Source organism: Neoarius graeffei, chromosome 2 (genome assembly GCF_027579695.1).
Source record: "Neoarius graeffei isolate fNeoGra1 chromosome 2, fNeoGra1.pri, whole genome shotgun sequence".
NCBI classification, from domain to species: domain Eukaryota; kingdom Metazoa; phylum Chordata; class Actinopteri; order Siluriformes; family Ariidae; genus Neoarius; species Neoarius graeffei.
This window is the reverse complement of record NC_083570.1, coordinates 24,771,279-24,785,049: the sequence shown is the minus strand read 5'-3', so window position 1 is coordinate 24,785,049 and position 13,771 is coordinate 24,771,279. Positions and strand designations below refer to the sequence as shown.

The window sequence follows — 13,771 nt, the reverse complement described above, 5'->3', positions numbered from 1 at the left end:
TCCGTAAAAAGTGCATTGTTAATTATGTTAAACGTTGATTCTGTCTTCTGTGTCTGTTTCGTGCACGCGGCTCTGAGACCGAGAACACAAAAGCAAATGAGCACACGTGCGACTTGGGGGAGGAACGCAGTGCAGGAGACACGGGGTTTCCATGGTAACCATCAGCGCACTTTCATCAAGCTGTTAAATTTACATTTTCGAAGCAGCGCAGTTTTGTCCTCATTGCTTGGGCCAAATCAAACCATTAAACAAGCTGAAATTATTCTTACTCTTGCCACATTTTTTTTTCCAAAACTGATGATATTCAGTTCAAACACCATTAAAAGTAATTTCAGGAATAGATCTCTTATGTGGCGTGTAATTCACCCCTCTCATTTAAATATGGCGAACGTTTTTCGGCGCGCTTTGCGCATCACAGACCTTGGTGATTTTAAAACGCTGCTTCCGGCCCTGATCATCTCTGCCCCTTTTTCCTGAGCAGCAGGGTTTGAAACTCCAGCTATATGCTGCCACATACTGACGACTGACAAGCACACTAACTTTGTTGCTTCGTTCATTAACCGCAGGTTACCGTATCATTGATTTTATCTGAGATGTTAACAAACGTTCTAAACAATTCTAACATGTTGTCAGAATGTTTATGCAGGTGCTCATGGGAGTTGTAGGCGCGTAATATTACATTGCAATGCGTTTATTATATCAGATGCCGTCAGAGAAAACTACAATTAAAATATATTGTCATACCACAGAATAAACCATCCGCCAAAGTGGCTAGTGGGATTAAAGTTATTACCCGCCAAAGCCGAATTTTACCTGCATTTGGCGGGTGGGCGGGTACTAATATAAAGCCCTGGTGTGTGTGTGTGTGTATGTATGTATGTAATTAATAAATAAATATATAATATAAAAAACAATACACACACGTATATGCACACTGCACACACATACATACGTGTGTGTATATGTGTGTGTGTGTGTGTATATATATATATATATATATATATATATATATACACACACACACTAGTGCATCTCAAATTAGAATACCATGAAAAAGTTCCTTTTTTTCGTAATTTAATTCAAAAAGGTAAACTTTCATATATTCTATATTCATTACATGTGAAGTGAAATATTTAAAGCCTTTTTTGTTTTAATTTTGAAGATTATGGCTTATAGCTCATGAAAATCAGAAATCCAGTATCTCAAATTATTAGAATATTCCCTAAGATCAATCAAAAAAAAGATTTACAATACAGAAATGTCCAACTTCTGAAAAGTATATTCATTTATACACTCAATACTTGGTTGGGGCTCCTTTACCATGAATTACTGTATCAATGCGGTGTGGCATGGAAGTGATCAGTCTGTGGCACTGCTGAGGTGTTATTGAAGCCCAGGTTGCTTTGATAGTGGCCTTCAGCGTATCTGTATTTTTGGATCGGGTGTTTCTCATCTTCCTCTTGACAATACCCCATAGATTATCTATGGGGTTCAGGTCAGGCAAGTTGGCTGGCCAATCAAACACAGTAATATCATGGTCAGCAAACCATTTGGTAGTAGTTTTGGCACTGTGGGTAGGTGCCAAGTCCTGCTGGAAAAGGAAATCAGCATCTCCAAAAAGCTCGTCAGCAGATGGAAGCATGAAGTGCTCTAAAATCTCCTGGTAGATGGCTATGTTGACTTTGGACTTGATAAAATACAGTGGACCAACACCAGCAGATGACACGGCACCCCAAATCATCACAGACTGTGGAAACTTCACACTGGGCTTCAAGCACCTTGGATTCTGTGCCTCTCCACTCTTCCTCCAGACTCTAGAACCGTGATTTCCAAATTAAATGCAAAATGTACTTTCATCTGAAAAGAGGACTTTGGACCACTGAGCAACAGTCCATTTCTTTCTCTCCTTAGCCCAGATAAGACACTTCTGACATTGTCTCTGGCTCAGGAGTAGCTTGATATTAGGAATGCGAAAGTTGTATCCCCTTTCTTGAAGATGTCTGTTCGTGATGGGTCTTGATACACTGACACCAGCCTCAGTCCACTCCTTGTGAAGCTCTCCCAAGTTCTTGAATCAGCTTTTCTTGACAATCCTCTCAAGACTGCGGCCATCCCTGTTGCTTGTGCACCTTTTCCAGCCACCCTTTCCAGAAATGACCTTTTATGGCTTACCCTCCTTGTGGAAGGCATCAGTGATCATCTTCTGGACAACAGTCAAGTCAGCAGTCTTCCCCATGATAGTGGTTGTGTCTACTGAACTAGACCAAGAGATACACTGTGTTCATACTGTTTTACTCAAACTCGAAATGAAATATTCTATTATTTTGAGATGGGTTTTTATGTTTTTGTACTGTATGCCATAGGTACTGATTAAAATTAAAATAGAAAAATGCTTGAAACATTTTAGTTTGTGTAATGAGTCTATAATATATAACATTTTCACTTTCTTAAATAACTGATGGAAAATATAGAACTTTTCACAATATTCTAATTTTTTGAGATGCACTAGTATATACACATGTGTGTGTGTGTGTGTGTGTGTGTGTGTGTGAGAGAGGTGTGTGATATATATATATATATATATATATATATATATATATATATATATATATATATATATATATATATATATATATATATATATATATAGAGAGAGAGAGAGAGAGAGACACACACACACACACACATAATGTATATTGTGTGTGTGTGTACACACACAACCTTTTACTGTGTTTTAATGTAGCAAAACACAGTAAGGTGCAGAGTGTGAGTCCAAGTCCAGATGAGGCCTCCAGCAGAGCTTTTACAGCCCTGGGGAAGAAGCTATTTTGGTGTCTTGCTGTTTGTAACTTTATGACCCTAAGCCTGCCAGAGGGAAGGGTGTCAAAAAGACATTGTCCGGGGTGAGTGTAGTCAGTCCTAATCTTTGTGGCTCTGTTTCTCAGCCTAGCAGAGTAGATCTGTTCCAGGGATTGGAAAGGGGTACCAATGATTTTAGATGCAGTCCTGATGATCCGCTGCAGATCTTTCCTCTCCTCTGAGGTGCAGCTGGAGAACCACACTATGCATCCATAGCTCAGAACACTTTGTATGGTGCACTGGTAGAAGTTGGTGAGGAGCTTCTGTGAGAGCCCAGTTTTCCTCAGGAATCACAGGAAGTAGAGTCTGTCCTGGGCCTTCTTCACCACCTCTCTGGTGTTCACTCCCCATGTCAGGTCCTCTGAGAGGTGAACACCGAGGTACTTGAAGTTCCCCACCTGTTCCACCTCCTCTCCAGAGATCACCAGGCTGGCATTTGTTTTATCCGGTCGTTTCTTGAAGTCAGTGACAAGCTCCTTTGTTTTGTTGGTGTTGAGGAGCAAGTCATTGTTCTGACACCCAGATGTGAGGGCCTGAACTTCCTCTCTGTAGGCTGCCTCATCGCTGTTGGTTATCAATCCCACCACAGCTGTCATCTGCAAACTTGCATATTTGGTTTAAGTTATGAATGGGTGAACAGTCCTGTGTGAAGAGTGAGTAAAGGAGTGGACTAAGAACACAGCCTTGGTGGGCGCCAGTATTTAAGATGATGTTGGATGAGATGAGGTCTCCAAGTCTCATGCTGTGGTCTGTTGGAGAGGAAGTCCTTAATCCAGCTACAGAGGTGGTGGTCCAGGCCCAGAGACAGCAGCTGCTTGACCAGCTTGCTCGGATTGACAGTGTGGAAGGCCGAGCTGAAGTCAACGAACAGTATCCTCACATAGGTGTCCGGGTTCTCCAGGTGAGTCAGTACAGTGTGGAGCATGAGGGAGATGGTGTCCTCAGTGCACCTGTTGGTTTTGTAGGCAAACTGGTACTAGTCCAGGTCAGCAGGAACGAAGGCTTTGATGTAGTTCATCACCAGTCTTTCAAAGCATTTCATGATTATCGGTGTTAGTGCAACAGGCCAATAATCGTTCAAGCATGTGACTGCTGAGCACTTTGGGATGGGGATGATGGTTGCAGCTTTAAAGCAGGAGGGGACTATGGCCTCCTTCAGTGACTTGTTGAATGTCAGTGAAAACAGCCGCCAGTTGGTGTGCACATGCTTTTAGAGCACGTCCTGGGACCCTGTCCGGACCAGTCGCCTTCCTGCTATTGATGTTGAGCAGGGCCCGCTTAACCTGGTACTGGTGCAATACCACTGGATGTTTCTCTTTCTGAGGGGGGGCTGGAGGTGTGTGAAAGACGTTGACTGCAGGTGAGGGATGCTGGGGATAGCTCATTCATGTTGGTAGTGTTGCTGTCAAAACGGGAGGCGTTCAGTTGATCAGGGAGGGAGGGGTCAACTGTAGAGGGTGGGCAGGGGTTCTGTTTGTAATTAGTAATTGTTCTGATCCCCTGCCACATGCTGCGGGTGTTGTTGTCTTTGCAATGCTGTTCTATTTGCACTTTTATATTTGCTTTTGGCAGCAGTGATCCCCCTTCTCAGATCTGCTCTGGACCTCTTGTAGGTCTCCCAGTCACCTGATCGCAGTGCCGTATTCCTGGCTTTCAGAAGACTGTAAACAGTGCTGTTGAACCAGGGCTTTTGGTTTTGGGGCACTCCTGATGGTTTTGGGGCACTCCTGATGTTTTTGGTTTTGGTGGAAGTCTCAACACAGAACCTGATATAGTCCATTACTATGGAAGCATATTGTTCTGTGTCTTCCTGATCAAAGATCTCCCACCTTGTGTCCTCAAAACAGTCTTGCAGTGCTGCCTCAGTCTCCTCAGACCAGATCTGCACTGTCCTGACCTGGCTCTTTGATTTGCTGATGAGAGGTTGATAAGAAGGTGTTAAAAACAGAGCCAAGTGGTCTGATTGTCCAAGGTGGGGGGGCCTGGGCGGACTTTGTAGGCACCTTTGAAGTTGGTGTAAACCTAATCCAGTGTTTTTCCATTCAGTGTCCCCATGTGGATGTTTTTGTAGAATTTGGGTAACACAGACTTCAGGTTTGTGTGATTGATTAAAATCCCCTGCCGCGATGATGAAACTGTCTGGTTGTCTGTTTTGTTGTTTACTGATCGCCTCATGCAGCCTGCTCATGGCTAACTTTGCATTAGCTCGTGGGTGAATGTACTGTACACAGCAAAAACAAACAATACACTGTGCTCACAGCTGAGGTGGAATGGCCTGCATTTTAGAAGAAGAAGAAGAAGAAACCTTTATTTTGTCACATGCACACTTCAAGCACAGTGAAATTCATCCTCTGCATTTAACCCATCTGAAGCAGTGAACGCACGCGCGCGCACACTCAGAGCAGTAGGCAGCCACACCAGAGCGCCCGGGGAGCAGTCAAGGGTTAGGTACCTTGCTCAAGGGCTTCTCAGCCCAAGGCCGCCCCACGTCAACCTAACTGCATGTCTTTGGATTGTGGGGGAAACCGGAGTACACCCACGCAGACACTGGGAGAACATGCAAACTCCACATAGGAAGGCCCTCGCCAGCCGCTGGGTTCGAACCCGGAACCTTCTTGCTGTGAGGCGACCATGCTAACCACTACACCACCGTGCTGCCCAGAAGCTTTTTTAGCGCCAGAAACTCCAAGTCCATACAACAATGTCTTTCCATAACCGTGACGACAGTGCAAAAATCGTCTCTCACATAAACACGTGTACGTGCGCACACACGCACGCCTCCTCCTTTTTTCTTCCCAGCCTCTGATGTACGGTCTGCTCTGTAGATGCTGTGCCCCTGTAGTTCCACAGCTGCATCTAGGATGTTTCTGTGCAGCCATGTCTCCGAAATTGTTATACAGCTGTCCCATCGGTTGTTCACAAATCAGTCTCAAGTTGTCCATTTTGTTGATGAGAGAGTGAGCGTTGATGAGTAAGCTTGGAACGGCCGGTCGGTGTGGAGCACAGCACAGTCTCGCTCGGCAGCCTGCCCTGTTGCCTTGCTTCCTCTGTCTGTCTCCCCACTGTCTGGGTCCCACTGTCACTCAGATTAATTCCAGGCATTTTGGGAAGGATTTTATGTCCCCTGGAACAAACTCTGAACAGTGTTTTATGTATTTCAATAAGTTCTGAGCGAGTATACTTTTTTAAAAAACAAAAAAAACCCGCTGTGAATAGTAGAGCCTCGGCCCGCTGCGACTCCTCGCGCTGCCATCTTACCCAACTTTGGAATGACTATTACTGATGGTTTTGAATAATGCATTTGAATTTATTGCTGATTTTAATTTGGGATTTTATACATTTTGCATTGGTTTTAAAAGCAGTTTAATTTCAGTAGAAAGGGATTGAAGCCATTTGAAAATAAATATATTTAAAAATGTGTGACTCTTTATATATGTGTTCCTGCTTTTTGAAACAGATGAAGTAGAGTGTTTGGTTCTGGAGGAGGATCTTCCGCAAACATCCAAACCTCCAGCTGAAGTGTTAAATGCATGGGGACAGAAGGCTCTTCAACCTAGGTGAGACCTGAACTGTCTGGAATGCTAATTATAACAATTTTACTAGGCATTTTATCAGGTACCGGTTATGTAGATGCACTTCATAGCACATATGTTGCGTTTTTGTCGACTTTTCCATCTGGGAAATGAACAATCTCTTCATGAGGCTGAACCTTATAAACTGCTGCCAGTCAGCGAAACAGTTGGTGGCAAGGTGTATGTGGGAATTATGTAGGGATACCTAATAAAATGGATATGAGTTTATACTGTATACAAATAAAATTTGGCTGGGTGGGTTTTGTTTGTTTGTTTGGCTCAACTGTTTCAGGCCAGAAGAGGGTAGTGCAATACAGGCAGAGGAGCAGAGTGATAAAAAGACGCAAGGTGCAGAAGATGAAAAGCAAGGTGTGGTTACAGGTTTGCTAACCTGCTGCATGACAGACAATAAACAAGTATTGTTTCAGGTGTAAATGCACACCTATTTAAAACCATGAAGTCAGGTGATTGGTAACCCATTTCTCTCTGTGTGTCAGTGCCTAGTGATGCTGCTTTTGTGAAGTTGAGCTGTAGTCCAGCGCACAGGCGTGCGGTGGCATTATCCACCATCTCCGCCCAGTCCTCAGTGGAAGACACGTCATCTTCAGTGGCCTCACGCTCACGTTCTGTGTCACCGCTACACCGCCATGATGATGCTCTTTTGATCGGCCTCTCCACCGGCCTTTTTGATGCTAACAACCCTAAGGTAGTTTGTTTCAGAAACTCTGCCTGTATTCATTAAAAATAATTGCCCTGCAGTGTGTCATCTTGTGAAAAAAGGAACACTACCAGGAGGTTTCTCTTAAAAAGTGAGAAGGTGTATCTATTCTAGGGTAGTAATGTGCATTCATAAGCTCCTTTGATCTATACTACTTACCACTGTCTTGCAGACATTTTTTGCTCTGCTTCTTGCACTTTGATAGAACTATAACAAATGTCCCCTTTGGCACAGTGTCAAGATTTTACTGTATGATGTGCAGTTTCAGAAGTTTGACATCAGGGACTCCATACATGCCATGCCAACCCTATAGCTTCAACTCATGCTGTTAGTTGCTGAGTACATTCTCCTTACCAGATCTCAGTAGAATCTTCAATTCTGTTGACAAATGATGTTATTTATAATAATGTGATGACCAAAATCATTATAAATTACATTATAAAAAAGCCATTGGTTGGGAAGATTTCAAACAAGTAGCGATCACCAAAGCAAATACCGCAAACATCCCTACCTGGTTTGATAATGTGCAGGTGGAAAGTTTATGAAACCTCAACTAATTTTCCCTGGACCTGTGAAATCTTGCAGGGACCATATGCTTGCTCATGTTTTCTCTCGCTCTCGTGTGCTCTCTATTTAATGCCATCAGGCAGTGGTGAAGCAGTAATGAAATTTGCATTCCATATCCTTCATTCTTTCATCACAGCTGGTAGATTTGAGCTGTTAAGGCATCTCCATCTCACAGAGAGACGTGTGTGTGTGTGAGTGGTTTCTCCCTTTTCTATGTTTTGCCTTTGGAGACCACAAGAGCAATTTTCCAGCAGGTTCATTGTGACGTGAAACATGACCAGCAAGTGTCAGATGACGCCTTCTTACAGTTAGAGAAATCTTGGGCAAGGATCCATAGAGAATTTTATTAGTCCTATGACTTCTCCAGGAGATATTATAAGCTGCTCATAACATTCATTCATAACACCAGGAACAGCAGTGACACACAGAACAATAAGCAGTGAACTGTCATGTCTGTTCCTATACTCCATGCAGAACTCTTGTTGTATTTGTTTTGAGGTGTATTAGTATTCTCTAAAATTTTGTGTGTGTGTGTGCACGTGCATGTAATGTTGTTAGATGCTGAGGACATGCTCTCTACCAGATCTCACTAAAATCTTCAGCAGCTCTACAGAAGCTGATGGTGCCTCCGCCATTGTCAACAATCTGGAGATCGAGGACCTGGAGGACAAAGAGGATGAGCAGTCGGACACTGAGTAGGAAATACATGCGTTGTGTATTTGCTGAGTACACAGAGTAGAGAAAGATGAATAGATGCTAACATGAGATTGATTTGTATTTCTTTCCATCTCAGTGCATATGAGGATGAAGATCTGAGAGAACTCCGAGCCTCTATGGAGAGGCTGCTTCAACAGCAACGAAGTGATGAAGAGGATGGTATGTCTGAAGGCAGCCCTCCTGATGAAGACGAGCATGCTCGATTGAATGGTCAGAGCAGTAGCAGTCCAGTGGAGGGTACTTTGAAGAGCTCAGCAGCTGTGGAGGAGGACAATGACAATCCTGACAACAGTCCTGAAGAAGAGGCCAGTAATGGGCATGACGTGGAGGATGATGAAGAGGAGAACAGTGAGGGGAAGCTCAATGAGGAGTGGCAGTCAGGTAGGATGATGCAGATGACATGAGTCTTAAAGTGCTGATCCAGATACCTTAAATTTTATAACATACACCCACACATGTATGTTCGCAGTGCATTTAACACTTGTACAAACACTATCACGTGTTCAGGCCATAAATACAGCTACACTGAAAGCTTCTGTTGGTTCAATGCTCACTTTTTTTTTTTCTCCCCCTCTTTTTTCCTTCTTCATTATTCATGTGGACAGATGACAGTGAGGAAGAGGGGATGAGTGATTTGGAGCAGCAGGACAGTATTTTCAGTCGTTTGGAAGAGCTGCGTTTTCATTTGGAGCAGGCTATGGGCTTTGAGCACTTAATCCAAGCATACAACAAGATTAAGGTGTGAATTTACACATCAGCCAAGATTGTGACTAATTTAAAATCAGCCAAGCTTACAAGGTCAAGTTCATAACATTGCTCCGAATTCATGATCCGACTATTGGATTCATGTAATGGTCAGGATTGTGCAGTGTCCAGCTTTCCAATTTATTTAGATCTGGAGTCGAGTTAGTGTTAATTTTTGAGTACATGTTGTGCTACATTTATTTATTTATTTTAAATTTTTTGTTTTGACCACTGGAAATGTATCGTATCAATGCTCCACCTGCTTGTGAACTGAACCAGTCTGTTTGAAACATTTCGAGTGAGCCTGTAATATAGTGGAAATGTATTCAGAAATATATTACCATAAATTAATTGGCTTGTTCATTCATCACCACAGCAGCTGGCACAAAACGGCTCATACAGTAAAATGGCCAGTGTTCGAATCGCATTCATAGGGTGTATTAAATTTTATGTTTTGTTCCCATAGGCGATCGTTGAAGATGAAGACAAGTGCATTGCTGTGGGCTCCAACATGGTACAAAGCATTCTGGGACCTGAGCACCAACACCTGTATCCCAAAATCCTCCACTTAGTGATGGCAGATGGTGCATATGAAGAAGGTGGATATACTGTACTTGCATTCACCAGCCACTTGAACACATTAACACATTACCCCTGCTCATTCATGCAGTTATCCAGAAAATCTGTACCTGGGCTATAAAACATGTAATACTTGTCCTTGGTCTGGGGGGAAAAATGGTATTGATGCATCCTTAGTAATAAGTGTATACTATATACAGTGCCTTGCAAAAGTATTCATACCCCTTGAACTTTTTCACATTTTTCCACCTTAAAACCATGAACTTAAGTTTTGGGGGGTTTTTTTATTGAGATTTTATGTGATAGACCAACAAAGAGTAGCACATAATTGTGAAGTGAAACGAAAATAATAAATGGTCTTCAAATTTTTAAACAAATAAAAATCTGAAAAATGTGATGTGCATTAGTATTCAGCCCCCCTGCATCAATACTTTGTAGAGGCACCTTTTGCTGCAATTACAGCTTCAAGTCTTTTGTGGTATGTCTCTACCAGCTTTGCACATCTAGACACTGAAATTTTTGCCCATTCTTCTTTGCAAAATAGCTCAAGCTCAGCCAGATTGGATGGAGAGCGTCTGTGAACAGCAATTTTCAAGTCTTGCCACAGATGCTCAGTGGGATTTAGGTCTGGACTTTGACTGGGCCATTCTAACACATGAATATTCTTTGACCTAAACCATTCCATTGTAGCTCTGGCTGTATGTTTAGGGTTATTGTCTTGCTGGAAGGTGAATCTCCTTCCCAGTCTCAAGTCTTTTGCAGCCTCCAACAGGTTTTCTTCCAGGATTGCCCTGTATTTAGCTCCATCCATCTTCCCATCAACTCTGACCAGCTTCCCTGTCCCTGCTGAAGAAAAGCGTCCCCATAGCATGATGCTGCCACCACCATGTTTCACAGTGGGGATGGTGTGTGTAGGGTGATGAGCAGTGTTACTTTTCTGCCACACATAGCGCTTTGCATTTAGGCCAAAAAGTTCAACTTTGGTCTCATCTGACCAAAGCACCTTCTTCCACATGTTTGCTGTGTCCCCTACATGGCTTCTTATGCCTGTCTTTCAACAATGGGTTTCTTCTTGCCACTCTTCCAAAAAGGCCAGATTTGTGGAGTGTACGACTTATAGTTGTCCTGTGCACAGATTCTCCCACCTGATCTGTGGATTTCTGCAGCTCCTCCAGAGTGATCATGGGCCTCTTGGCTGCTTCTCTGACCAGTGCTCTCCTTGCTCGCTCTGTCACTTTAGGTGGACGGCCATGTCTTGGTAGGTTTGCAGTTGTGCCATACTTTTTCCATTTTTGAATGATGGATTAAACAGTGCTTTTTGAGTTGTTCAGAGCTTGGGATATTTTTTTTATGACCTAACCCTGCTTTAAACTTCTCCAGAACTTTATCCCTGACCTCTCTGGTGAGTTCTTTGGTCTTCATGATGCTGTTTGTTCTTCAGTGTTCTCTAACAAACCACTGAGGCCTTCACAGACCAAGTGTATTTATGCTGAAAGTAAATTACACACAGTAGGACTCTATTAACTAATTAGATGACTTCTGAAGGCAGTTGATTGCACTGGATTGTATTTAGAGGTATCAGAGGGGGCGGCATGGTGGTATAGTGGTTAGCGCTGTTGCCTCACAGCAAGAAGGTCCGGGTTCGAGCCCCGTGGCCGGCGAGGGCCTTTCTGTGCGGAGTTTGCATGTTCTCCCCGTGTCCGCGTGGGTTTCCTCCGGGTGCTCCGGTTTCCCCCACAGTCCAAAGGCATGCAGGTTAGGTTAACTGGTGACTCTAAATTGACCGTAGGTGTGAATCTGAGTGTGAATGGTTGTCTGTGTCTATGTGTCAGCCCTGTGATGACCTGGAGACTTGTCCAGGGTGTACCCCGCCTTTCGCCCGTAGTCAGCTGGGATAGGCTCCAGCTCGCCTGCGACCCTGTAGGACAGGATAAAGCGGCTAGAGATAATGAGATGAGGTATCAGAGGACAGGGGCCTGAATACTAATGCACACCACATTTTTCAGATTTTTATTTGTTTAAAATTTTGAAGACCATTTGTCATTTTCGTTTCATTTCACAATTATATGCTACTCTGTGTTGGTCTATAATCTCAATAAAAAACTTGTAAGTTTGTGGTTGTAAGGTGGAAAAATGTGAAAAAGTTCAAGGGGTATGAATACTTTTGCAAGGCACTGTATAATGTAATCCTCCTTCAGACCAGAACCTTCATATTTTTACTCACAGCTCTTCTTTCTTTATTCTCTTTGTTTCTCTGTAGATAATGATGAATGAGATGGTGCTCGTCCTCATGCTGCTGGCTGCTCAGGACAGTCTGCTAGCTCTGACGTCTTCCCGGTAATGGTGTACATGAAGTGGACACGGTGTGTGTGATGGAAGGGACTCAGTCACTCATGCATGACCGGAGTTTTACTGCCATGTCAACATTAAAATTGCCAGTGTAAATAAAATCTAAATGAATACTATTTAACCAAAGCCTAACTCCAAGAGAGAAACATTGTGTATTTCAAACAGTCGACGGGTAACGTGAGAATTTCTCATCTCACAGTATTTTACAAGCAGTCAAAGCCATGGGTGGCCTGGGTCATAGGTCATGGAGTCATTTTATCCTTCCTGCATCAGGTACTCTCGTACAATCCAGTCTCATGTTGTACACACATACACACTACACGTCCTCTTTTTCTACTTTTTGCAGTAAGGAAAACCTTTTACAGAATGCATCCATAAACTGTTCATTTCTGTCCTTTCCATGTTTCTTAACGTTGCACTTTATTTACGGTTTAGAAATCTGGTTCCGTTCACGTTTCACATGACGAGTAGCTACTTGTATTGACTAATCAATGTTAAGTGTTAATATTTGCGTGCATTATACATGCCTTTTTATGCTGTTGCACTTCTGTGATGTAAACAGATGATGTCATTGTAGGAAATTATTGTCTGGAAGTGGGCCATAAAGTTGTACAGTAGATTGTGTAAAGTCTAAAGGTGAGAGAGAGAGAGAGAGAGAGAGGAAATGCATTTTATGTAATACAATTGTCTGACAGTGTTTCTTTGGATTCAGAAATAAATTATTAATTTTGAAGCATGTTTGTCTATGTAGGGATTAAATGTCCTCATTATTATTCATCCTTGTTTTTAAGAGCTTCTGATGTAAATGGGGTTTCATTTACAAATCACAAACTTTTACAGCAAATTGTATGATTTTTATTTCTCCCTTCATCTTTGTGCTCAGCGAAAGCTTGATGTATTCTAGCCATTTCCACCAATCTGTTCTGCTTCCTTGATTGTGCTCTCCTAAATTGATACTTGGGTGTTCAGCTAAATCTTTTGTCCTGCATCTGTATTGTATTTTTATTTTATTGTATGTACAGTAAGCACAGACAAACATTATTTTAACCAAAAAAGACTTCAAAAACACAATGGGAGTGAATTTTGGTGAACTTGGTCGATGCTATATAGTGCATACCTGACCACTCATGGTTTTTGAACATCCTATTCCAGATTTAATCCCTATTTGCTGTCCTAATAACTTCCACTCTTCCGGGAAGGCTTTCCACCTGATTTTGGAGCACGACTGGGGATTTGTGATCATTCAGCCACAAGAGCATTAGTGATGCCAGGCTAAGGAGGCCTAGTGCTCAGTTGGTATTCCAGTTCATCACAAAGGTGTTCAGTGGGGTTGAGGTCTGAGCTCTCTGCAGGATATTAGAGTTTTTCCAGTCCAATCTTGGCAAACTATATCTTCATGGATTTTGCTTTGTGGACGGGGCATCCATCTGCTGAAGCCGGTTTGCCCTTTTTAATTTCAGTGAAGGAAAATTGTAATGCTACAGCATACAAAGGCATTCTATATAATTGTCTGCTTCCAACTTTTGAGTTTGTGGAAGAACTATGTGTGATGGTCAGATGTCCACATGTTTTTTGCCATCTAGTGTAATACAAATGAAACATGATGGTTGTTGTAGTTTTCACTACACCATACAATCCAGAAGAGGGCAGTGCAACACTGATGCGA

At 42.7% G+C, this 13,771-nt stretch overlaps 1 protein-coding gene across 5 annotated transcripts in view; it reads left to right on the top strand.

The window, feature by feature from the left end:
- nek1 (NIMA-related kinase 1) overlaps window positions 1-12,841 on the top strand; it is a 49,344-nt gene extending 36,503 nt beyond the window's left edge. For all 5 annotated transcript variants that reach the window (XM_060914012.1, XM_060914009.1, XM_060914010.1 and 2 more), the window contains 8 exons: window positions 6,317-6,416; window positions 6,724-6,800; window positions 6,929-7,137; window positions 8,275-8,411; window positions 8,510-8,814; window positions 9,039-9,172; window positions 9,644-9,776; window positions 12,017-12,841. In XM_060914012.1, the coding sequence (XP_060769995.1) occupies window positions 6,317-6,416; window positions 6,724-6,800; window positions 6,929-7,137; window positions 8,275-8,411; window positions 8,510-8,814; window positions 9,039-9,172; window positions 9,644-9,776; window positions 12,017-12,030 (1,109 nt within the window). In that variant the 3' untranslated portion in view covers window positions 12,031-12,841. The remainder of the gene's footprint in view (window positions 1-6,316; window positions 6,417-6,723; window positions 6,801-6,928; window positions 7,138-8,274; window positions 8,412-8,509; window positions 8,815-9,038; window positions 9,173-9,643; window positions 9,777-12,016) is intronic.
- The last annotated feature ends 930 nt before the right edge of the window (window positions 12,842-13,771 follow it).